The sequence below is a fragment of the Pleurodeles waltl genome, chromosome 7 (assembly GCF_031143425.1).
Source record: "Pleurodeles waltl isolate 20211129_DDA chromosome 7, aPleWal1.hap1.20221129, whole genome shotgun sequence".
Classification (NCBI taxonomy): domain Eukaryota; kingdom Metazoa; phylum Chordata; class Amphibia; order Caudata; family Salamandridae; genus Pleurodeles; species Pleurodeles waltl.
In genome coordinates this window covers 1,139,412,681-1,139,439,334 of record NC_090446.1, presented here as the reverse complement: position 1 = coordinate 1,139,439,334, position 26,654 = coordinate 1,139,412,681, and the positions used below count along the sequence as shown (strand labels likewise).

At 42.9% G+C, this 26,654-nt stretch overlaps 1 protein-coding gene across 1 annotated transcript in view; it reads right to left on the bottom strand.

The window, feature by feature from the left end:
• The window catches only part of TEN1 (TEN1 subunit of CST complex), a 137,251-nt gene that overhangs the window by 57,694 nt on the left and 52,903 nt on the right, over positions 1-26,654 (bottom strand). Inside the window, exon 2 of the mRNA XM_069200201.1 lies at positions 14,719-14,867. Coding sequence (XP_069056302.1) covers positions 14,719-14,807 — 89 coding nt within the window. The 5' untranslated portion in view covers positions 14,808-14,867. The remainder of the gene's footprint in view (positions 1-14,718; positions 14,868-26,654) is intronic.

The window sequence follows — 26,654 nt, the reverse complement described above, 5'->3', positions numbered from 1 at the left end:
CTGGATCTGGGGATGAAATTAATGCGTAACTTTGACGCCGTCTCCTCAATAATACTGAGTAATATTACAGGGGAAGCGGTAGCACTGGCAATTCGCCAGCGTCTCCGGGAAACTCCAAATCAGGAACAGGAGAGACAGCTAACAAAAATAATTTACGATACCTATACTAGTATAGGACGGGATAGTTTGGGAGCCAAACCTAAAAAATTTGAGTTACAAGGTACCGCCCATAAGGAGGGTACGAAGCAGGCACAAGAGGGCTCTAAGAAGTGCTGGGACAAACAAAAAAATTCAAAGAAAGAAGAAATAAGAGAGCTGATTCTCCACACCCGGAGAACTCGGAAAGGAGGTATAATCTCAGAAATAGGGAGCACATTAGAACTCCAGACAGATATACTGATTCACGTCCCTCTCGTTCCTTTCAGGACGCACCGGATACACGTAGCGAGAGAGGGGGCCGTCAAGATCGACGTCAGGAATACGTGAAAGAAAAGAAAGTCTCACCACAGTCTACAATTAAAAAAGAAGAAAAGACTCCTCAGCAAAAGCCACAGTTTAAAAAGAAGAAGGTGGCAGCACTGACAGTTAAAAATGCCAGTAGTATTGAGAACGCTGTTGAGGAACAAGAGGTGGGCAGTGACTCTGTTAGACAGCGCGGCAGAGGTCACGATATGTCGCCAGAGTCTGAAAGATCATCTGGATGCGACAGCAACTAGCGATTACATCGCGGTTGAAACAGCGGATGGCCGCGTTCTTCCCCCCGATAGGGTTTATGATTTAACAATTCAGATAGAGGGAGACGTGGAACGCACAATTAGTGTGATATTTTGGGATGAACTTACTAGCGATATCCTATTGGCCGAGAGAGACTGGCCACCTGAACATGTCCGCAAGCTCCCGCATGGGGAAGATGTCATTTTGCCTTCTTTCTCCGATCTTGTTCCGGAAGCAGCAAAAGAAGCCTATGCTGCTGAATGGGCTTTAGCGCAGGCACCTGCACTATACCGTAATCATGTAGGTTGGGACAAGGAGTCTCCTTGTCATATTATTCCCGTTAGGTCTACACCCCAACCGCAGCCACAATACCCTGTTAAACATGAAGCAAAAGCTCAGGTGAAGGAGATACTATCACAACTTGAGTACCAGGGAGTAATTGAGCCCTGTATGTCAGCGATGAATAATCCATTATTCCCCGTTGCAAAGCCAGATCATTCATATAGAATAGTAGTTGATTATAGACACTTAAATAGTCATACTCGCACGTACGCTATACAAAACTCACACAGTACAGCACTGATAAACAATATAGTGCGTAAAAAATATAAAACTACATTGGATATATCTAATGGATTTTTCTGCCAGAATTTAGCACATGAAAGTAGGGACCCAAGTGCATTTTCATTTGGCTCTCAGAAAAGCTTTTGTCGTTTACCTCAAGGCTATAAAAATAGCCCAGGCCTGTTTTCAGCCCGTGTAACATCAATTTTACACGAGATTGATTCCGATGCATTGTCCTATGTGGATGATATCTATCTCACTGACAAAGCCCTCGACATTCACCTTGCGAGGGTCGATAGGATCATTTTGGGATTTGCAGACCTCGGTTATAAATTTAATTTTAAGAAAAGCAAGATAGACTTTCTTAGTGTATTGTTCCTGGGATATGAGCTATCAAATGAGGGAAAGAGCATGGCCCCGCACTTCCTAGAAAAGTGTGCTCAACTACAGCCTCCGAGCACACTTAAGAAATTACAGTCATTACTGGGTTTCTTCAATTTTGGCAGAACATACATTCCAGATTATGCAGAACGCATCAAGCCACTTTATGACTTAATTCAGCCCAATTTTTCTAGCAGACGATGGACGATTGAACACACACACATCCTTAGGGACATGCTTGAAGCTAAACACTTACACACACACGTGACAATAAAACAAATTTGGTAATCAGAATAATTGCTGGTGCCCTTGGATTTACTTATGTCACCTTTAATGAGGATGACACGGTGCCGATAGCATATAAATCACATTTATATTCAAATGCTGAACAACGTTTTTCACCTACAGAAAAGATTCTGACTGCAGTTCAGATGGCCGTCATAAAAGAGAGGCCGCTTGCCCAGGGGAAACGCATTATTGTTGTCTCCCAGGTGCCGGCCTTAGAGGCTGTCACTAAAGCGAGCGTTCCGAACGCTAAGGCATTACATCCACGCTGGATTCAATGGGCAACGTCTCTGACCGCAACTGATGTCGATTATATATTTGATCCAAGACTTCAAACACAAGAATTTCTCCAGTATGAACAAGAGTACTCCGCTCCACTAAATATTTTACCACTATACAGTTATAATACTATCATTTATACTGGCGGTTCAGCACAACCGGCTGTAGGTACTAAACATCAATACTCGGCAGCTTGCGCAGCCGTGTGCGGAGTGATGGAAGATGGAGTTTTCCACCCTCACAATACCTACACGCAGACCTTAGGGGACTGCACAGCCCAGTTGGTTGAGCTTAAAGCTCTTATTCTAGCGCTCGAACATACTGAGACAGGAAGCCAGACTTTGATAGTCTGTGATTCATATTACTGCGTCCAGTCATACAATGAATATCTTAATCATTGGAAGCTGAACGGGTTTAGGGATTCTAAAGGGAACACCATTAAACACAAAATATTGTGGGGAAGGGTGGCTGATCTTAAGGATAAGCTACCATGTGTCCATGTAGTTCATACATTAGGACACCAACGTGTAAGAATACACGTTGCCAGTAATACATTGGCTGATGAAGCGGCCAAAGCATCAGTAGCTACGGCTTCTGTGGCTGCAGTGACTCATTCTCGGACGAGATTGGATAATGAAATACTGATTGCCGTTCCGAAAGGATACCCTACCAACGATACTTACCATATCAGTGCACAGAATGTTGCTTATACAACGATTCCTGGGGTTGGAGATCGAGTGATCCCCAATGAAGACCAGAGATTAGAGCTGATTACAGCCGCACATGAGGGTGTCGCTTCTGCACATGCTGGTATACAGGCCACAATAACAATTCTACAGCAACGATACTGGTGGCCTGGTCTATGCAGACGAACTAAGCAGTATGGCCTTTGCTGTGACATTGGCCAGCAGATTAAGGGCTCTAATATCAAACACCCTCCGCAGACATCCCTCTTAGTGTCAGACAAGCCACTTCAGTGTGTGTACCTAGACCATTGTGGTCCCTTACAGCCTGATGGTGCATACAAATACATTTTAGTGGCTGTGGATTCCTGTTCTAGATTCCTGTGGGTATGGCCACAGCGGTCGGCTGACGCCCGGACTGTTATAAAAGATTTGATGATCTTTATCGGTACATATGCGGTTGCAGCATTCCATTCGGACCAGGGCCCTGCATTTGCCTCTAAGGCATTCAGGGACACCATGGGGACAATGGGTGTTGAACTCCATTACTCCTCACCATACCATCCCGAGGGAAATTCGGTCGTGGAGAGGCGGAATCGTGATCTAAAGCAGTCCTTAACAGCTCGAGTATTAGGTTCAGGCCGCAGTTGGTTACACCACCTATATGGGGTCCAGAGAGCACTGAATAATCTGCCAAGACGGTCCTTTGGGGGAAACTCTCCATATGAGGTTCTCTTTGGGATACCTATGTATGTCCCAGATCTTGATGCCCCTGGTATGGTGGCAGCAGAAACACCATTTGACATAAAAGAACGTCTCACTGTTTTACAGGAGCTTTAACAATTTTGTGATGATAAATCATCTGCAAGTGCTGCCACCTTAGGAATAAGGGAATTGGCGAAAACTTCGACTGGCTGGATTCCTAACGTTGGGGTCCTGGTTCGTGAGAAGATTGCTGTGAAAAAGGAGTTCGGTCCATCATACAGAGCACCTGTACCAGTCTTGAGAATAAAAGGCACCAGGACTGTCATCTTACCACCACTGTCTGGTTCTAAGTTGAACAGATTCATCTCCATTGATGACATCAAATTACACCATGTGGCCGATCCTTCCCAGCAGACCAGGAGGTCTCTTGGGTGGTTCCCGATCCCCTCTCACTACCCAACAGGACATCCATCTACATAATAGGATGAACATCACTACTAATGATTATGCAACTATGTCAACTGTTGTTCCGGACACTTCCTCGACCATGGGGAGGGCGGAAAATGAACTTTTGTTGGTTCCAGTCACATCTTCAGTGACCACCCTGCTTCAAGATTTGGCTGTATTTTACACGAACACGTCCACGACTAATGACTAATGACGTTGTCTATCAAGAACCTCCACGAGCGGTGGATCAGAATACAGTGGCTCCTATATTTGCAGAGACTACCTCTGGCCATTTCATTGACATTGATGATTTTTCTTCAGATTCATCCTCTACAGTGATTGACAATATTTCAAAAAGTAGTAAGCTGTATCACTGGCTTAAAAAGACCTATTTGATCTACCCATGGAACTATCTATGGTTATGTTTGACATTTATTGCATTATTTTTATGGATTGGTTTTGTGACTGTGTTCTTTTTGCTCATAAACGGTCACTATACTCCTGATCGCTCCTCAGTGGAGCCTGTAGATGAAATTTTAACACCACATCATTCTTCACATAAGGTCCGAAGAGATTTGCCCCTTGTAAATATTACTGCAATACCAATTACTGATGGGATTGTGTGGGACACAGTTCCATTCGATATATACGGGCCTACAGAGATTATTCAAATACCATACATGTTCAAGATTTAGATGTCTGATGTTATTACACCTAATGTTGTCTCTGATGATTGGGATGTCCAAACAGTTGATTCCATACTAACTGAAATGAAGGACTATACCGCTTTTGAAAGTGATGATGTATATGATTATACAATGAATAATGGGGAAATGTTCTGCTGTAACAATTGGGGACATCACTACCTACACCGTGCCACTAGATATAGGCCTTTCTTGAACTACACTCAGTGGGAACACTGTTCGACACCACAGGTGGGGAGTCCAAAGTATTATAGTGATAAATTTACATACTTTTCTGGGCATGATACAAAAAAAGCAGAGTCGTATTATTTTAAAATACCTCCGGCACAAATAAGAAAATTTTTGCTAACAGATACAAAACTGATTTATTCAGATCCCTTTGTTTCCCGGCTCTCGATTGAGGGTTACGAATATTGGAAGAGCACTATTGACTTGAAAAGTGTATGGGGAACACAAGATTGGCAGATACAGGGTAGGGAGGCTTTGTTTCGAGCATGCCTGATTCCTGTGCAAATGATTTTCTTAAATTACACTATTGAGCAGACCTCCTGTCTGGGGTTAGCAAAAATTAAAGATCTGAACACGCCCAGTATCCCTACTGCGGCAAAATTTAAAGATTGGCAACATTTCCTTAATATCACAGAGGACAGGCTAGATGCATTGGTTAAGGCTGGTACCTATAATTCTTCACTTTCCAGTCCCGGCTGGTGGTTGGTATGGCCCACCGACACTAATGAGTGTCAAAGGTGTTTCTTGAACTCTTCAGGGTTTTTTTCAATTAACAGGCCTGACCCTCGCTTTATATCAGGTCAACATACAGGTATAGTTACAACATACAGTGTGGGTAAGCTGTGCCAGCAATGGGTGCAAACAAACATGTTAACAGCGGTTAAGAAACACCTGAACACTCTTCCTGACAATACAGACTTACAGGATTTTCTGCTAGGTCCTAGAAAACAGCGCTCAAAATGGTTTTTATATGCTATGTACAATGAAATTTGGAAACTTTCCCAGATTGAGGCTGCTGCGCGTTTAAGGCAACTAGATAAGGACAATTTGGAAAAAACATTAGCTGTTGTCGACAATGGCATGAACACGCTGTCTAACAGGATTTATTCACTATCGACTATAGTGTCGTCTGCTATTGATATCACTCAGACTGACTTGTCCCGGTTATATCATGGGCAAACACAGCTACGTTCCATCATGCAGCTGGGTTGGACATTGCAGACACTGAAAAGTGGCCACATTCCATGGAGGTATATTAATGGGAGTGAATTCTTCACTGCTTTTAATTTTCCAGGGAAAAAGAGACAATGACTAAAAGGGAGGCTACTTTCACCCTGCTTCAAGTAGAGAAATTAGATAAGTTGCCCTTCACGGTAGCAGAGAGTCCTTCAACTATCTGGCTCCTACACAGCATTATTAATTTACCGATTTCGACCTTTCTTTTCTCGAGCTGCCTGAAACATCTTGCAGTGGGACGATATGAGCAGCTAGGAGATAGCTTTATTAAGGAAGAGTGGGAGTTGCCCTTTGATTAAAGATGTCTGAACGGTGACAGAGAGGTCTTTCTTAGCGGAAGTGAATGTGAGACTGCTGTTTGTCATTCTATGATATGCAAACAGGTGTCTCTTCACGGTCTTTGCAATGCGGGGGTCGCGAATTTGGCCTGTTTTCTGAAGGGTACTCCCGTCCCCTTGATTCATCCAGTGTTTCATGTACTTTCCAATGGAAGTTATGTGGTACTGAACGATCAAAGCTGTTGCGGCATGCGACCTGGAATTGCCTACGCAATCTCCGTCACGAAGGTCGTTACGTGTAGTAGACATGTTTTGTTTCCCCCCACACGAGAGATAAAAGTATCTGACATGTGGCCCCACATAGATACTAATATTGTGAACTATGACAAGCTGAGTAGCCTAAAGGCGCTATTGTTTCAGAAACAGGTCGCCTTGACATCCGCAAAAGAGACGTATGCTCTCCAGATTGCGAGATCATCGGCCGAGATACAATCCCTTTTAAATACCAATTTCCCCAAACACTTTGGAGAGCTGGTATCCAGAATATTCAATGCTTCAAGCACCACTGGGATTGTTCATTTCTTTAAGGCTGTCGGGTCTGGTTTCGTGTCCATCTTTCAGACTGTCTTCGGAGTCATCCCGTTAGCTATCCATTCTCTCTTTTCAATTGTGTTTGGTGGCTTTCCAATTATTTTGGCTTTAATTGGCGGACTACTACTGCTATTTCTTCTGATTCACAGTGGTTGTTTCTTTCCAGCAACACAGAGCAATGGAGACGCTCCCGCCAACTCCACTGTGCCGTGAGCGCATGGTTCAGATCTTCGGTCACCTTTGCTGGTGGAACTGGAGCTTGACTGGTCGAAGTCATTTCAGCCACTTCTCTGGTGTGTGCAACCAGTTTTCCGCTGCATATGGTGTCTCTCTGAACATCTGCCTATGGTCTGTCTTGCTGTTGCACCGACATCTCCTGTGGACCACGAACTGCTGATGTCCCCGATGAGGGTTTATACACGGTCATGCCCCTTGAGACTGAGGTTGCTCCACGAGGCCACCTATGAGCCTTCCGTTGTGAGATCTACCATGGATGAGGACACTGCAACGAGTAACGATACACCAGGAAATACGGCTCACTTCTGCTCTGTGGATCTGTTTGTCCGCCCAGCACTAGATTTAACTTCGGACGATGTTGACTCATTTTTGAGATCATTGACTGGTGACTTCGATGACATTCTTCAAGATCATGCGTATTACACATAATTTGATGAATTGACTTGCCATTTCCCGATTCCAAATTATGCGATTAAATTGACATTTGCTGTTGCACGCTGTACTTGTCATAGTTGACATTAACATCTCTGTCTGTATTTTTAAAGAGATTTGTTTTAACATATTTTTAACACATGCAAATGCTTTTTTGGCTTATTTTAGCATTTAGCTTTTAGTTCAGGAGCAATTTTTTAGCATTTGGGTTCCTGTACCTTCATCATACCTGTTACGGCAATGGGGAGGGTGTAGTGAATCCTAGTTCGTTTTAACGGGATAGCAGGAGTTAGCTTAGCCTCTGGCTTGTAGACTCGTGCCCCCGTCACCTAGTGACTTTTAACCTACTTAGCTTGCTCGGTCTTAGCCCATTTAATTATTTATTTCTTCTAAGATGGCTGCCTTGTTTATAGTTAGGCCACTTGTTATGAGTTACATTATCAGTGTCACCGCGCCCAGGTGTCAAGATCAAGCACCAAAGACAAACAAACAGTAGGTGTTCACACTTAGGGATTTTCCCTCTCTATACTTTTGGGGGATTGTTGATATTAATTGCCGTCCCAAGCATGCTTGTTATCCATTGTTTAGAAATACACCTACGTCAGGGGTCCTTGTAGATCTGTATAAATACATCACACTTTAGACAGATAATCAGAGGGACTCCGACCAGAGGGCATCGCCACCATCGCTGATACCGATGCTGCAGTCGTCTTGACACTGACCCAGTCTTCGTGTCCCTACGGAGTCTGAGATAGAGACCTCATTCCAAGGTAACGAGGGTTGGGGGCTCCTCTCATGGACACGGCTTTGGCAGATTAGGTTTAGAAAACCCAGCTCTCCTTTAGGTAGGAGGTTAGGCCTATTCACATTAGGGTAATAGGGCATATTCCATCTTATATATCTCTTTCATGTATTGCAAAATGGTGGGGGTCTTCATAACAATGACTCTGTTCTTCACAATACTGTTACTTGCTATATTCATTATCCTAATCATTGCAGTCCATGCAACTTATTGCAAATTGCAGTTATGTTAAATAAAAAGCTATTATAACTTTACTGCATCTGTGTCATTGCCTGTGTTTGTATGAGACATAATATATCAATGAGAAAAGGGTAATTTCTGTTTAACCACGACAATCCCTGAGATATCTTATTTTTGAGTTCATGCGTAAACGGCTGCCATAAATCACCTTTTACTATTGTGTTTCTGGTGAGGTGCTGCTAGTGAGCCGGTAAGGTTGGGATGACAGTTGCGACTTGTTGTAGGAAAGACGCAGTCGCCTACAAACAAAAGTACTGCCATCCTTAAACCAGCAGTCTTGCTCAGAGCAAGAGTCCAAACTACGACACCACCACAGTATTCAGAATATACAGTGGAAGCATTTCAAGACTTTAAAAAAGCCTTTACTTCAGCTCCCATTCTAGCTCATCCCAATGTGGAGGAACCATTCATTGTGGAAGCCGATGCATCCGATGTCGCTGTTGGGGCCATCCCAACGTCATAGAGAAACTGGACAACTGCATACCATAGCATATGTGTCAAGAAAACTGAATGAAGCAGAACAGAATTACACCATAGCAGAAAAAGAATTACTAGCAATTCGCAATGCTTTCAAAGAATGGAGACATTATCTATTGGGAGCGAAACACACCATAACTGTATATTCTGACCGTAGAAACTTACAATTTATGAGCTCTGCCAGACTACTAACTCCCAGGCAACTGAGATGGATGGTATTCTTTGCAGAATTAGATTTCATAGTGACTTTTAGACCAGGAGTAGATAATCGTAAGGCCGACACATTGTCTAGGCAAGATTCTTCGATCACACATACTGAACAAAAACCCATGCCTATTATAAAGCCTTCAAAAGTATTGTGTTTAGTAGCGGCCGAGAAGTTCTTTGATCTCATTCATAATCATTTTCACATCACCAAGTGGCAAGAGTGGTTACAACAAGACACCAAAAGGTCCATTCAACAAGGCCTACCTCTACACGAATCTCGAGTATTCCTGCCTACTGAGGAATTAAGAGAAACCGCTTTTCATTGGTTGCATAGTCATCCTCCGGCAGGTTATCCAGGTCCTCAAAAAACACTAGAACTCATGAAAAGGTATTTTTGGTGGCCTACATTTGTTCATGACCTTAAGCAAATTCTACACTCATGTGAAGTATGTTCAAGATGCAAAAACGAACATAGCAAGCCCAAAGGTCTATTGATACCTCTACCCGTTCCCAATCATCCATGGGAACATATCTCTATGGATTTTATTACTGGTCTTCCTAAAGTAAAGCAATTTCAACCATTTTAGTGGTGGTGGATAGTATTACCAATTATGCTCATTTCATTGCCTGTAAAGGTCTCCCAACCTCCGGCACCTTAGCAATTATCATCGTAGAAAACATTATTCGCCTTCATGGACTTCCAAAAGTCATCCTCTCTGATAGAGGAACACAATTTTCTGCACGTTTTTGGCAGCAATGGTGCAAGGCTTTACGAATTGATTCAACTTTATCCACTAGTTATCATCCACAAACGGATGGTCAAACAGAGAGACTAAATCAAACTCTAAAACAATACTTACGATGTTATGCAACAAAGTCTCCTAAAACCTGGCTGGATCTTTTATGGCTTGCAGAACTGGCTTATAACAACTCTCACCACTCTTCAATAAACTCAACTCCTTTCTATGGTTTATATGAGCGTCATCTGCACATTTTGACAGTTACGCTACCTGCTTCTACTCAAACCACTCCAGCAGTCATGGACATGTTAACACACATGAAACAGGTACATTCACAATTGCAAACAAATCTACACCAAGCAAAGACAAAATATAAAATGCAATATGTCAAAAAACACCAGCCTGGTCCTCAGTATACAGACAAAGATAGAGTTTGGTTATGCACAAAAAACTTTGTATTAAAAAATAAAAATATGTTTCATCCAAAATTCATAGGGCCCTATGAAGTTCCACGACAAGTGAACCCAGTAACATATAAACTAAAATGACCATCGTCCTTGAAAATTCATCCGGTGTTTCACACTTCACTTCTTAAACCTGCTTCACCCTCAAGTATCACACAACTTGCTCCTCTATTAGTCCAAGGTCATTGGGAGTATGAGGTGCGATCTATTTTAGACTCCAGATAACGTGGGTCTTCCCTTTGGTACTTAGTGTTCTGGAAAGGATACGGACCGGAAAATGACTCTTGGGAGCCTGCAAGACATGTCCATGCACCACGTTTGGTGCAACGCTTTCATCTCCTCCATCCTGATAAGCCGGGCCCTGGACCGCGCTTGGGAGAGAGGTGTAATGTCAGGCATAAGGCTGTGCTCGGTCCAGGCCCCGCCCGAAACTCCACTGCGCGTATTTGCGGCGCTTCATGCGCACCACTTGTCACCCCCTTCTGTTCTAAAAGGGGTCATTAGCGTCGTCTGCCCTGTGGAAAAGCTCATGTAGCTGCAGGGTCAGGACATTGGTGGACAAGATGCACTTATCAGTGTTATTCTATGAATGGACTACAATTTCCAGGTTTTTAGAGGCAGCAGCCATCTTGGGGTGTGGCAGGCCTATAAAGCCCAGCCACACCCAAGCACATTGCTCACTATTTTGAAGACTTCGATGCAGTCAGACCTCGTGGGGGTTCCTCTGAAGAAGAGCAGATTTCCTGCATGGCAGATTGACAGCAAATCGGAGTATCCTTGTTTCCATGGTGAATTCAGATAAGAGTAGGTCGTACTCGTAGCGGTAAGGTCTTGATGAGTCCAATCTTGAAGGGAGTTGTTACTTCCAAAGGTAAAGCGGCCCTTAGCACAACGAGCAAAGCGCTTCAGGCCACAAGTGTAAAGCACCCTTGGCACGACAATTAAAGGGTTTGAGAACATAAGAGAAAAGCGCTCCAGGCACGATGATAAAAGCGCTTCAAGTCAAAAGAGTAAAGCGGCCTTGGCGCGATGATCAAAGCGCTTCGGACCACATGAGTAAAGCGCCCCTTCGCACAATGAGCAAAGCGCTTAAGGCTACACATGTAAAGCGCCCTTGGCACAGCAATCAAAGCGCTTCAGTCCACATGCGGAAAGCGCCCTTGGCACGGCAATCAAAGCGCTTCAGTCCACATGAGTAAAGCGCCCTTGGCACGGCAATCAAAGCGCTTCAGTCCACATAAGTAAAGCGCCCTGGGCACGGCAATCAAAGCGCTTCCGTCCACATGAGTAAAGCGCACTTGGCACGGCAATCAAAGCTCTTCAGTCCACATGAGTAAAAGCGCTTTCTGGCATAACGAACAAAGCGCTTCTTGTATGATAATCAAAGCGCTTCATGAACAAACAAGGCACTTCTGCCCAACGAACAAAGCGCTTCAAGTTCAATGAGTAAAACTTTCAGGCCTAGATAGTAAATGTGAAAACGTTTCGGAGATAAGCAAATTATAGTTTCATTGTTTCTTGGAAAGCATACATGTGAGATACATATTTGAGTCTTTGAGAATTTCTAGGCTGAGATCAAACGTTTATGTTATGAATGCATAGTTGTTACATGATTGATATTCAGAGTATGGCCATAGTCCAAAGCTCTTGCCATCTCTTGGTTCAGAGGTTGTAGTTTGTTCTTGTTCCATGATTCAAAGAAGGGGCTTCACCTCCATTTCAAAAAGGGGTATCAATCTGATATCACGGGGATGCCTTTATTCAAGAGTCTATTGATGAAGTTATACTGTTATGAATGAGTATATGCATACAGTATTTGTTCTAGCCGTTTCTTTTCAGATCTCTCTCCCTGCAGTTCCCTACCCTAACTCCCTTGCCCCGCCTGGCTTCATCATAGCTCTGTGCTCTAATAGCTTTCTGAGTTGGTGATGCCGGGAGGTGGGCCTTTTGTTCAGCAGCGTGCAGATCCAGAGGAAAGGACACTGTGACAGCTTGCCATATTACCTACGTAGTTCAGCTGTATTGAGTTTATGTTTTGCCAAAAGTGTAATAGAAGCGCTGTTTTTCAGTGGCAGCACACAACCAAAGCCCAATCAAATGTTGTATTCACGAAAACCAAAGGCAGAGGATCACAAAAGGGTTGATGACAGCTTAGCGGCCAAGATAGACCTAAAAATCTGGACCACTAGCTAACTCATGCACCCAGACTATCTTCAAGGAAATCCTAAGTATCAAACCTATCACAAAAGCAGTGCAAATGATAATCAACAGCCACTTAATATGGATCTAATACTAAAGGATATAATCAAAGCCTTATCAAGAAACACTCCTGAAGAAAACTGGTTTGGATGCAAATAAATCACCAACCTATAGCCGAGTAGCAAACTAATGATACTCGAGTAAAGTAGCCTACATACAACTGCAGAAATGAATTGAAAGAACACAACATTCTTTCAGATGCACAGAACTGCTACTGTCCTCCCAGAGGGAGAGACCGTATCCTAGTTCAAACTAAAAACACAGGCAGATGCCAATAAGGCGGAAGTCCTGACTTACTAGATCAATGCTTTCCAAACGTCTTAGAATCACAACAACATTTTTAGAATGGCAAACGTTTGCCACCCACCTAGCGTTAAAGCTTTTTTTTCTTTACCATGCATACATGGCCCAAGGGTACTGGGCCTTAACCATCAAATTACATTACACAAAGTGAGGTTAATTTTATCGTAAGCACAGGATATTAAACGATTTGCCCAGAATCAAAGGATGTTGAGCCAATGCAGAGACTCAAATCTTATTTACCAGATTCAAGGTCAGCCGCTCTGGCTTTTAGGCCACATCTATATTTCTCAAATTATGTGTCAAAGTTGAATACAAGTGGTATGTTTGTGTATGATCACGTATAGTTGTAGTGTTGAAATAGCTTTGTAAAGTAAAAAAACAGTAGCAACAAATACTGAAAGGTTCACTCACAGTCTTACTGTGGAATACTTGCAAGGGTTTGTTTTAAAACTGGACTTAGGGATTTTGTTCAGTACCTTTGCAATGATGCAGAAACAGGGCTAATCATTTTAAACATTACCTATAGACCGGGCCTTTCACAACCAACCAAATATCTGCTCTCGATCCACTACTGGGTCCTGACAGACAGTTTGGGATACGCTGTACAAGACTCTTCCACCACTTTTTTAGATGGTCCACCACCACTCTAATCCTCACGAGTCTGGAGAATACAGTAGTCAAGGAAAAGCCTTGGACTGGATTGCGGCTTTCCTATTCAGCCTGACCCACTCCATCTCACTACAAGCATCTAACTCTAAACCTTCCCACCTGAGTACCAGCAGTCCCCAGGGCTCAACCATTTCCACTCCCCTTATTAACCTCCAGTGCAGCCTGGGGGACTAAAGCTGTTGGCACATTCAGTCTCATATTCAAGAACGCCTACGATGCCATGGCATGCAAGTTGGCACATGGCGAAATCATGGAGAGAGGCTAGATAACTAACCACTACCTTAAGTTCAACCAGGGCCCAACTGAAATCCTTTGATGTAGAAACTAATCACGGGCACAAAATATCCCTGCTGGACCCTCTGACATAGCAGAGGCACCCATGATGGGAAGCATAACATAAGTCTAGGATTCATCCTAGATGCAGAACTGCAAATAGACGCTGCAGTGAAATTCTAAACAAATATACTTAGAATCTTAAGAAAGATTTCCCGCTACCTTGGCTTCCACCACAGAATTCAACCCACATCCGCACTTGTGCTTTTCACACAGACTACATCTATGAACCAGAGCTCTCATAAACAAATTACAATAGGTGCAAAACTGTGCACGCTCCTATGCTTCAAATTCTGGTATGACATCATGCGTGCCCTTGTGGCTTTGGACTGGCTGCCAGTAGCTAGCCAAATACCGCTCAAAACACTTTGTATAACATAATGCACAGTGTATAAATACGACCAACATTCATTTGACAAAAAAGCAATACCTACAGCCTTAGCCGAGGCCTCTGATACAACACACAACTAGAGCTCAGAGTGTCACATTTCAGCAAGACCCTAATTAAGCAGCTTCTTTCTCATTCTGGAAGGCTATAAAGTTGCGTGTGTCACATGACATAACATGCAGTTGCCAGGGGCTGGCTGAAGGAAATGTGCTTATCTAAGATTACCCGGAGCAAATTAATTGATCAAACATGCACTGGGTTTCGATGAAAAAGGATATGAGAAGCTCTCACCTGCCAAATGTCCTGACTGTGCCCCCATTGGGGACCAATCCCAAGCTGATCTCCCACAAGAACGTGTGTGCGCTGGCGGCGGGTAGCATCTGGCCCGATCCAGGCTTGGACTCTGTGCTGTATTGGCTGGAGGACACGATATGGGTATGCTAAAAGGCGAGAGAAAGCACACAGAACCTAAAGCTGGTTTCTCAGTGGTATAGTTTCACATTTGGAGGATACGGTTGGTTTGTAATTTTACCAGGTTTTACGGTTTTCTTATAAAAAGTACAACCCAGTAACACCACATCAAAAAACGGTCTTATTCACAATGTGGCATTTATGCTATCATATTACAATGTATTGTAGTTACATGTACATATGGTGCTTTATAAACATGTCAAAGCACCTTTTAAAATTTCAGAATATTTTTGAAGTAGCACTGCCAGCCATATTTACATGATGATATGTGCAATTTTCTGACCCGTCTTTTTTTTTTATAAAACAATGAAATGTGTAACATGATTAGCTTCTGAGCAGATGCGTTCACATCAGTAAGAGATGTTTCGAGCACCAAAACTGTTTTGGGCCACTGAAATGGTTTACATTGCATTTAATCAACAAATTCTTATTCTACTTTATTTTGCCTGGCATGAACATGAATTTGTAAGAAATGAGCACTAAAGGATGCCACTGAATGTGTTTCTTCAGTATAACATTTGACTAAATAAAACAGTGTAATGCATGGTACCGTTTTTACCATATTTTAAGGAAATTGACCATATTTTGGGGAAAACATGCAGATCCCATCTGAGCAGAGTCATGTGATGAAAATCTTTGTAAATAACCACTCCTCGCCTTCCTTAAACAAGGATGACTTGACCTCGGCTATTCGTCTACCCACTCTTCGGACTTCAATCTACCCTTGCCCCCACCACCAAAACTGTCAGAATTCCCCTCTCTAAAATTCTTGAGACAAACTTACCCACCCCCATAATCACTCCTTAAAATAAAAGCAACGTCAAAACAACCCAGGGCAGGGTGTATGCCCTGAAAACTTTAAATCAACACCATCGGGGCTCACAATACAACACCCGTGGCCGCACACGCCCTAACATGTGTTCATATCAATGTAAAATCGGTGCGAGCTCGTGCCTCCATCACTTAGTCTAGACATGCTCTTCATAATGGAATCCTGGCTTATGCCTAAGAATATGTTACAAATACAGATAAAAGAGTGGTGGAAGCATCACAATCAAGCACATAACCTGCTGGGATTGCGCCATACCTAACGCTTCCATATTCCCCTATTTGAACAACTTTCCATCTCAATGTACTGATCCCATTAGATCCAACTCCTCCTTCACCAAACACTTTGATGAACTGGTTATACCAATGAAAACGCAATACCCCTTTAACATACTTCTGAGGGATTTCAAAATCCCACAGAACATAATGAAAAATCTTATGCTCTGATCTTACAGAGTTATGTATGTTGGGCTATTACAGACCTTGTAATAACTCGGTGCAAAACTATTACACAAAACACACACTTAGATCAAGATTGGACAGATCGCGTATTAGTAAATTGTAATACATCCCAAGTCGATCAGCAGAAAGCAGGCCAGGTTAAACAAACAAAAATCTGCAGAACGTCCCTCAAAGACATTCCATTACAGCAACTGTCAGAGAAAATCAAATCCATCTCTCACGCTTGATACCACCAACCATGGCATCCAAACAGAGGGTGACCATACGCCCCCTTATGCACTAGAAAACTAAATAGTAGTAAACGACCTACCAGGTGACTAGAAAAACATGGAAGAAAGCTACGGCGTCAGACTAACTACATAACCTAAAAGAATAAAATAAATTATATAAAGACATAGCTCTACCTACAAATGCAAACTACTGTAAGAATGACATCAAAAATGCCACCAATTATCTAAGATCTCTCTTCAAATTGGTACATGAGACATCATCACCATTATATATTCTACTTACTTTATTATACAGAATGGATTTGTGATAAGGCTTAAAATGGTTGCATTCACTTCTTTATGCAACCCCCCCGTTTGTGAAGGTGGACTCATTTGAATACCCTACATTCCCCATTTTTGTGCTCACAGCTTTGCCTTCTGTATTTATTTCGTAGATACGCTCCCTTGAATTAATGCTGCGACAAGTGAGGGTTGGGTGAATTTTATCACGGACGCTCATGTAGTTCTTGCTGCTTACTCCTAAAAATTACTTTGTCTGCATGTGTCCTTATTTTGTTTTATAGGCATCCTGTATCAACCATGACACTTTCATCCTGTCTTGTGTTTTAAAGATCTGCATCCTCTATTTTTGAGCTCAGACTTAAAATGGTAAAAGCAAAACTACAAGGGCCAGACTGCAAAGTGTTGCCGACTAAAATGGCAGGCGTCAGATGGAAACGGGCCACTTAGCAGCCACTTATGCCGTGAACATTGATTGCACATATTTTCATTATTTTAGGTGGCGAGTACCAGTGTTTAGAATTTAATTATTTTCTGTCTGCCGTTAAATTGTTGGCCTCATTCTATGTCAAAGACAAAAAATCAAGTCCCTGTTTCATTTTCTAAGTATTAGCTCAGTCTCCGACTAGACAGTCAGGAAGAAGTGTCTTCTATGCAACTTTAGCTCACTCACTGCGCTAAATCCTACTCCTTCCAGTTTGTGGATCCAAATTGGGGTGGTGCCCAAGAGCGCCTTCCAAGGCCTACCAAGGACCACATTCCTCAAACTGAGTGAGAGCATCTCCTTGGAAACTAAGGAGAACATGCTGGGGAATACCATCCTACGTGACCAAAAAAAACACATCCTAAACTACAAAGAACGTTCGTTTTTGACACACTGGGCTGTCAGTGACAAAAAGTGCCACATGTCTAGTCCACCGTGTGCTGTGACCGTAATGCATTTGTCACACGGCAAAACGATCATCTATTATGTTCTGATGGAGGATGAACATGCCAAGCAGAACAAAGATATGACCCAGATGTGCAGCATTGGCTGCATAGTTCTCGGTAATGTTTTCAGTATTTGCAAAGCGCAATATCACCCAGGAGGATATCCTGCCGCTGATGCAGGAGCAGTCAGGTTTGATCTATTGACTCACCTAGTTGGGGAGGAAAGTCTTCAGATTCATACAGAACGCAATAATTTTAGAGGTGGCGCAGATGTAGAGGGGCATCTCATTCTAGTCTTTCAGAGCAAGGAAGCAGAAGTCACTACTGCCCATTCTGGTGCTTCGAACACATGGAATATGCACGAGTAGGAGTCTGACTTAGCAAACGTGTCTGGAGGGTTTCTAAAGTCTGAGGAGGTTTTGAGGTATGGTGGGCCAGTGTTGTTTAAGGGTTTGTATGTGTGTGTGTTAGGAGTTTGAAACGAGCTGTTACTGGGAGTCAATAAGGTTCTTTGAGGTGCAGTGTGTGTGTGTGTAGTGGGAAGTTGAGGGGGAAGCTGGCTGCTGTTTTTTCTATGGTTTTGAGTCATCTGCTTAGTTGAGTGAGGCACTAATTGAGTATCAGGTGACTGCAATGCTGATGGCATTGAGTACTTTGGCAAAGAAGTAATGGCATTTGTATCTCTACAGTCATGACTATCTGCATTCTACCTATGCAATATTCTTTTGAAAGCACACCAGGACTAAGCTCTGCCCTTTTCAATGTCCTGACTAGTCCTGTACACTTGCCAAAGTAACATTTACTTATTAACGCCTTCTGTTGCTAGCTACCTGAAGGTCAAGAAAAAGTATTCTTCATGCACCTTCAAAGCATTCACTGTGCTAAATCCAACTCCTTCCAGTTTGTAGATACAAGTTTGGGGTGTCCGAGACTGCCTCCTAAGGCCCACAATCCTCAGACTAAGTAAGCATATTCACCTTTGAAACTAACGCAAACATGCTGGGAAGGCTGCCTAAGTTCCATAAAAAGCACTTCAAAAACTACAAAAAATGTTTATATTTTGCCACACAGTATTGTGTGCAGTGGGGTTACTGTAATGAACTTGTCATATGGCGAACAGATCACCTACCACGTTCTGACAGTGATCAAAGGTGTTAAGCAGGCCATAAGCAAGTCCATGATTTCCTCCCATAGAGGAAAACAATTTGTAAGGCTGCTTACCTAGTGAAGTAGCGGTGCGCTGAAGGCATGTATTCATGCACAGCCATTTAAAAGTAAATGTTAGGGCAGATTCATCTCAGTCAATTTTCTAAAGCTTAAATTTTTTGCATGGTACCACATAAAGCAAGTTGGAAAACATAGGGCTGGCAGAGATGGGCACTACAGACAATAACAATGAGTATCCTTTCCTTGCTTAGGCGAGAATCGGCAACAACAGCATGACTGAGTCTTTCTATCTGTTGCAGGAATGAGGTTGGCAAAATATCAATCTTTCAGCATTTCCATGTCCTCCATAGCAGATGAAGCGGAAACTGCTGCTTCTGTAGCAGTAAGACTCTCAATGATGGTCAACTGAAAGTCAACGAAAGACATTGGTCTTCCTGTGATAATCTGACAATAAATAACACTGTATGTTGCCATCTGGTAAACAGCTTCTTATACCAAGTGCAAGTTTTATGGCTCCTGTTGTATTGCTGAAGAACATGGTCATTCTTAACCACTCCGCCCATGTACGTGTTGTAATTAACTATACAGGTGTAAATGATATGTGAGTTTTGACCACTGACTCCATGTTGCACTTAGCTTAGCAGTACACCATCACACTAGTGACCACTAACTTCATTTTGGCCATTGACTTTATTTTAGCATTAGCCACTGCCACGTTAAAAGCTGCTGGTAGTTTTCTACATTGTACAATATGCACAGGTTCTTATTTTACGTGTTCTTTTCCCACTAAGGGCTTAGGCTGATAAGAATGTACTCGGACGGCAGGGACGGTCTTGTTTTGAATTGGCACCTTGGGATTGTGGCCAAGTCCCACCGTGTTATTTTAAAAGCTGGCCTTAACCAATCATTTTTTAATAAATAAATTTATGCAGTGGGAGGGATGTTCTAGACCTTTCCTCTCTTGTTTGTTCAAAGTATAAGAGGCTGAGACCAGATGGACCGGGACAGAGAGTGTTTGCAGGTCTCAGGCATATCCAGGACGTTGGAGTTTGTCATCCTCCCGTGAGGATAATTGATCACTCTCTCCTCGATCGATTCTGGGATCTGGCGATCTGATGCTGAATAGGAGGGAGATGAAACAGTGATGCCCTTTCCTCAGGGAAATGCATATTTTTTAATTCATTACTTGCTTTGCATAATAATATAGCTACATATATTTGCTGTGTATATTGTAGTGGAGAATCATTTGTACATTCTTTCAGTTCATTGCTATGACCATTTTTAAACATGTGCTTTCAGCATGCTAATCTCCTTTTAAGCACCTTGCGTAGTGAAATAATAAATGTCTTCTTTGTACTAAGAAGTGCATTCCAGATACTTTTGTCCGTGCATGAGTGTTTCAGCTCGGTCATTAGTGAAGCAAAACAACAGGTGGATGTGAACTTCGGCCTACTGACCCCTAACTGTGATGGTGGAAGTGGTCTCACCATGAATTGTAGACAGCAGATACACATCCTGCATGTCAGAGAATTTGACTGCAAGTAGTTTGTTGAAATGCAACACAGCGCTCTGGGATTTTTTAAGCTTCTTAGAATTAAGTCTACTTGAAATCTTTTGCAAACTGAATCGCATGTCACAGTGCCAGCTTTGTATAGATCACTGAACAACTCTACTCCCATACAGAGATTGTCTAAATAACATATAGCATGTACAACTTGATGCCACAAAAAGCTCTTTTGTTCTGTATGTATTGCCTGAACAGCAGCCACCTTTTATACAGGTTCAAAGACTCATCAATGGTTATATTTTTTCCAGGAGTATAAATCTCTGGAAACCTAGCAGACAAATGTTCCATGACAGGCCAAATTTCGCACAACCTGTCATGGTTTGGGTGGTCCCATTGTAATGCAGCAGAAATGTCACTGAAATACAGCATGTGCTGCAGTAGCAAAAACCGATCTCTGGTCATATATGGTGCAAAAATGGGTGCTACTAAACTGTATGAGTACTGCAGTAAGACTATACGCTTGGTTTGTGCACTATACCCATTTCGAACGTAATTTCACAAATTTCTTCAACTCCTCAAGTGAAGTGGGAGTCCACCGCTGTGCCCTAGCATGAGGCCCAAGAGTGCCTCCATGTTCCCTCAGAAATTGTTTGGCACGCAAATCTGTTTGTTGCACAATTTCTCAAAAACATTAACATTCAAAAACAGATGGACAGTCAATCAACAAAACATTTGCTGTAACGACTTTACATCCAGCGTCTGCAGTGAGCAGGTGAATTTGGTGCTGCACTAAATAGGGGGGGCTACCGAGAGGGCACTATGTCTGTGCTTGCTGCGGCACATGCCTATTCTCTGGGTTGGTCTACCCTGCTACGGTTCCCCGGCTGCAGAGACTGTGCTTGCAAGGGTACATCACAACTCCTTAGAATCGCTGGAAGACGAGTCATTGGACTGAATTTCACTCAAAAATCAAAAATAGATTTCAGATTCTGCTCCATTTTCCTCTCCCTCAGATGCTGTCTTAATATCTGATCCTTCCTCAAAGCTGTCCTCCGTAACTCGAATTTAGGCCTGGGCAGCAGTCATCCATAGAGATGCCATCTCTGTTGACTGTCTAAAACCTTCGTTCTAAAACATTGCCCTAAATCAGTTGCTCGGTGCGTGCATCATCTGTGAGATGTGGGTAACAGTAAATAAAAATCTTGGCTTAATCAATGCAGTGAAAAGTTCTCCGAAGACACTAAAAAAAAACCGAAGTATTTCTTCACCTTGCCACATACCTAATACCAGAGCGTACTTTTGTCCTGGCTTTTGCAGAACCTTATTGTTGGGGGAGCTGCTGGCCCATTGCCAGCATAAAAGTAATTTCCTGAACACAAAAATCTATCTTTGATCTCAAGAAGCTCACATTCACAAGGTAGCCCCTGCAACTGACTTTTACTTTGTGCTCAGGCATGCTCATTGTAAATATTAACAGTGCTGTCACTCACAGTGAAGTTAGCCAACAGCAGAAATAACCGCTAGTTCTTCCATTTACTAACTTCACTCTGAGTAGCAGCACTGTGAATTTTCACAAGAAGCATGCTTGCACACAAAGTGGAAGCGGCTACTATGTGAATGTGTGTTTCATGAGAGAAAAGGTAGATTTTTGCCGTCAGGAAATTACTTTTGCTCCATGCAAGATAAGGCAGAAGAATAATCTGAAAGAACTAAAAGACCAGTGGATGAAGAGCGCTCTGTACAAATCCCCTAAAAATATTTTTTTAAATGTGTGTTTTACCCATGGGGTTGCAATTAGCCTCCAGGGCAAAACACACATTAAAAAAAACATATATATGACCCTACAATGGTCGACCCATATGCTATGACGACTGACCCACCCGCCAAACTACATTTTTTTTAATGAGTGTTGTCCATTAGGGGAGGCTCCACCAGGAGAAAAACGCACATTAAAAAAAATGGAACAAAGGGTGTCAAGGCCGACCCCCAAACAATTTTTTAACCTTCTTTTATCCCCCGGGGGTGCGACTGCGCCCGCAGGAGAAAAACCCTTTTTTTTTGTCCTGAACCCCCAAACACATGTGGAAAAAAAATAGGGCCCAACGAACGTCAGCTCGTATGGCAGGAGGGCGGACCCCCTGATAATTTATTTTTTAAATATATATATATATATTTTTTTTAACAAATTGCTCGCAAGGGGGGTGGCCTGTTCACCGCAAGGGCCGAACCCACAAAACACACTTCCTTGGTTATGGAAACGGTTTCAGTAAGGCATGGTTGGAAAGGGGAGACTCTCCCCTTTCCAACCATGCCTCCCTGAAACCTAGGGAGGCACAGAGGGCCCAGAAAAACCCAATGGACAGCGGAGAAAACTCTCATCAGCTGGTTCCTCCACCACCGGCACTCTGTCATTATAGATGGGTGGCAGGGGGCCAAAGCGGAAGCAATTCCACTTCACTACCACTCTTCCAGAAAAAAAGAAATCCTCTGGTGTAAGCACCAAAGGATCATTTTAATGCCTTTCTCAGTGTCAGCCCATGGCTGACAGATGCACTGGGGAAATAGTGCGGGAATTAGCCATTGGCTAACGCCCCACTCATCAGTTTAAAAGAAAAAATATATTTATTTTTTTTACAAGAAACCCATGTCAAAGCTAAACAATTATGTGCACAGGATTGGATATAATATTTTGTCAAGTCCCAAAGGATGAGAGAATGAAGAGGCTACATTTTCTGCAGAGAAGGTGAATGCTGATGTTCTTCAGCAACACAGTGATACTGATGGTAGTTTGTTGACAGTTAAATTAATTTATATGCTCCAATTAATGAGATACTATTTATTCCAAAACATTGGAGAGAGACTTTAATTTAAACAGTTAAACATAAGCCCTCTTAGGCCTTGCTTGTTCTTTAAAACCTTTATAATGCCACTAAACACGTGCACAATTGGGTAGTATATTATCCCACAAATAAACAATTTACTTGTATCCTCTCATTCTTCTTTTGTAGAGCTGATCATTTATCTTCTCATAATTTATGTAAATTAATTAGGAACCCCAAAACTGAATCAATTGATATTTCAAATAATACCTGTAATCCTGTTGAGCCGGGAATTCCAACATGGCCACCGGGAAGCAAGAACCTATGGAGTTTTGCAAGGGACCAGCTGGGTATGATGACATCATCTTCGCGGGTTGCCCTGATTCGTCTCATTGGAGGGGTTGGAAGAGAAAGGAGGCTCGTATGGTGAGGAGTTTCTTGGCAGTACTTCGAAGGTGGAGACAAAGACGAACGAGGAGCGGAGAAGAGATAGAGTAGTTGGCGGAGGCAGTGATGAAGGGAGTACCAACAAGGATCAAGATGGGAGGCAGATGGAAACCAGGATTTAAACCTCTGTGCATATGTCCAGCGGTCTGGAGGAGCAGGAGGATGCTGTGACACACATTGCCATGGCTTAGGAGAGATGTGGCAACAGGCAAGTCTTGGGGACAGGGAGCATGTGAATAAGGAGGTAGTAGGAGGGATTAAGGGCAGTTGGCCATAAACAAGTACACTACACTTAATCCTGCTGGGTTCCACCACTATATCACATATATAAACATGTGTGTGGCATGCTGCAAGTCCACATTACCACTGTGATGGCACAGAAACGGTGAAGGGGAACAGATACGAATAAAAACAAGCCCTTTTTCGCTCTCTGTTTTTCTTCCTAGGCGACTGCCAAGCATCTCTCCTGCCACTTCCTCGAAGGCTGTGACAAGTGGACAGGAAGGTTGATAGGGGAGCCACTCCGACCTGGGAACAGATGAGCCCATTGAGCAGGGCTTCCTCAGGAGCAAAGGATGAGGAAACCAACTAGTTTTGTACAGTTTAAGAACTCTGATTTATCTAACTGTAAATAAACGCCTAAGTGGAGCAACCTGCAGTACAGTGTCGGGTCAGTTACTCCAGATGACCACAAGGGACTACACTACCCTTGTTTCTTTCAGGATTATTTTGCAAGATTTACAAATTTGCTCTTCCAAATGGAGAATGAATGCAGATATTGTTCTAAATGAAATGAAATACAATGATTTAATCATATTAATATTTTGCAATAATAATAAGTAATCAGATAGATGTCCAATTGCACATTAAGGGTACATCTATATCCTTCATGTCTAATGCAAAAATAAAAAAAAACAATTAAAGTTCTGGACCTTTCCAAGGAAATTGCTACATTTGTGAAACTTTTTATTGCTTCAAGAGACATGAAGTACAAATTTATGGTGAAAAAGCTATGATTTGTGTTAGTCCGGTCCGCTCTTGGCGTGGTTTCCCATATGTTTGCTACTGACCTCTTGGTTTTGATCCTATGCTGAATTTCATTTTTTGCTGGCCCTAGGCCCTGGGCAATTTACCACTGCTGACCAGTGCTAAAGTGCGAGTGCTCTCTGTCTAAATTGTATTGGTGATTGATTTATCCATGATTGGCATATCTGATTTACAGATAAGTCCCTAGTAAAGTGCATCATGTGTGCCTATCACCTGTAAATCAAATGCTACTTGTGAGCCTGCAGCACTGAGTGCGCCATCCACATGAGTAGTCCTGTAAATCTGTCTCAGACCTGCCACTGCAGCCATGTCAACCTGGCAAATGCACCCACTTGCCAGGCACAAACCTTCTCTTTTACTACATATACGGCACCTCTAATGTAGGCCATAGGCAGCCCCATTGGTTGGGTGCGATGTATTCAAAAAGTAGGGCATATTCTAGTGAGTATTACATGTCCTGATACAGAAATACTGCTAAATTTGTTTTTCACTATTGCAAGGCCTATCTCTCCCCAGAAGTAACATGCGATTGCCTTGAAATATCGTTTAAGTGCGATTTCCCATTGGGAGCAGATAGAGATGTGGAGTTTGGAGTCTCTGAACTCACAATTTAAAAATACATGTTTTGGTGAAGTTGGTTTTTGAATTATAGAATTGAAAATGCCTCTTTTATAAAGTGGGAATTTTATTGCTTAACCATTCTGTGCCTGTCTGTGGACTACACGTCTGCGTCAGGATGACAGTTGGGCTGTTTGTGCTTTCACTCTAGACAGTCACACAAAGGGGGCTGAGGTGTGCCATGCATATCCTGATTGCCCATCACCAGGCTGATGTGCCTTCCTGAGTTAGAGTGGTAGGAGGAGCTGACACCTGCACCTGAATAGGACTGTGTCTGTCCTCACACAAAGCAGTCTCCAACCCCCTGGAGTGTGTCTGGGGCCAAGGCAGGTAAAGGTAGGGTCTTGTTCACTACAAAGACTTCTCTTTGTAGTTGACTATTTCAAAGACAGAAATGGGTATAAGTACGGGACCTCTGACACCACATGGTTAGAACACTTCTCGGCTGAAGCCATTCTACCAGGAAGAAGCTGGAAGCTGTAGGAGTGACTGTCACTCTGCCTGTGGCTTTGTGTGCTGGCCTGCTGCTTACTGCTTCTGTCCTGGGAGTGAAAGGGCTGGACTTTGCTCTATACATCCTGCTTTCCAAGTTTCTCCAAGGGCTTGAACTGAGCTTGACTTCTGTTAAGAAGTCTCAGGGAGATCAAAGACTTCATCTGCCAGTGCCTAGGCTCCTCTGCTGAGAGTCCCGACTTTCCAACTCCAGTCCCTCGGCCCTTGGAAGATTAAGCCTGTGACCCAAAGGAGAAAATCCACTCACTGACGTGCCGCGGCTCAAAAATCATCAACCCCGCACCTGTCATAAGGAAGCGAGGCCGCGTGTCTAGAAATCGACGCATCACCTCTCCTGTGAGGAAAGAATAAACGCATCACCTCCCTTGTGCAGTAAGGACCTGACACATAGCTTGGCTTTTTCAGCACCTCACCTCCCCTGTGGCCCACATTGTGTTTGTTTCTGATGCATCCCAGGTATACAACCATTGATTTCTATGAATCAAGACTTCTTTAAACTTTTAAAAAGTGATATCTTTACTTGTGTAGTGTTTTACTTGTGTTGTGTCTTAGAATCATGAATGGCTTGAAGGATGATGGACATATTGTTTTCAGGTGTGGGTGCCACCTGTCAGCCCCTCCCCATGCACCTTTTGCTCCCCTGATGGGGCCGTTGTGAGACTTTACTTTTTTGCAAGAGTGAAATGGAAACATCGTAGTTCCCTGCTTCCCTGTGAATCAAGCAGACCACTAAGATGGTCATGCCTATCCCACTGGGACAAAGCTTGATCAAGCAGCCTCCAGCCTCACACCATACAACATTGTGGTTGTTTATCAAGCTTCTAGGAAATAAATGACAAACTTTAGAACTAAGACATTCACAAATATGAATTTTATAACCATGTACCCCACCTTTGCATACCTTTAAAA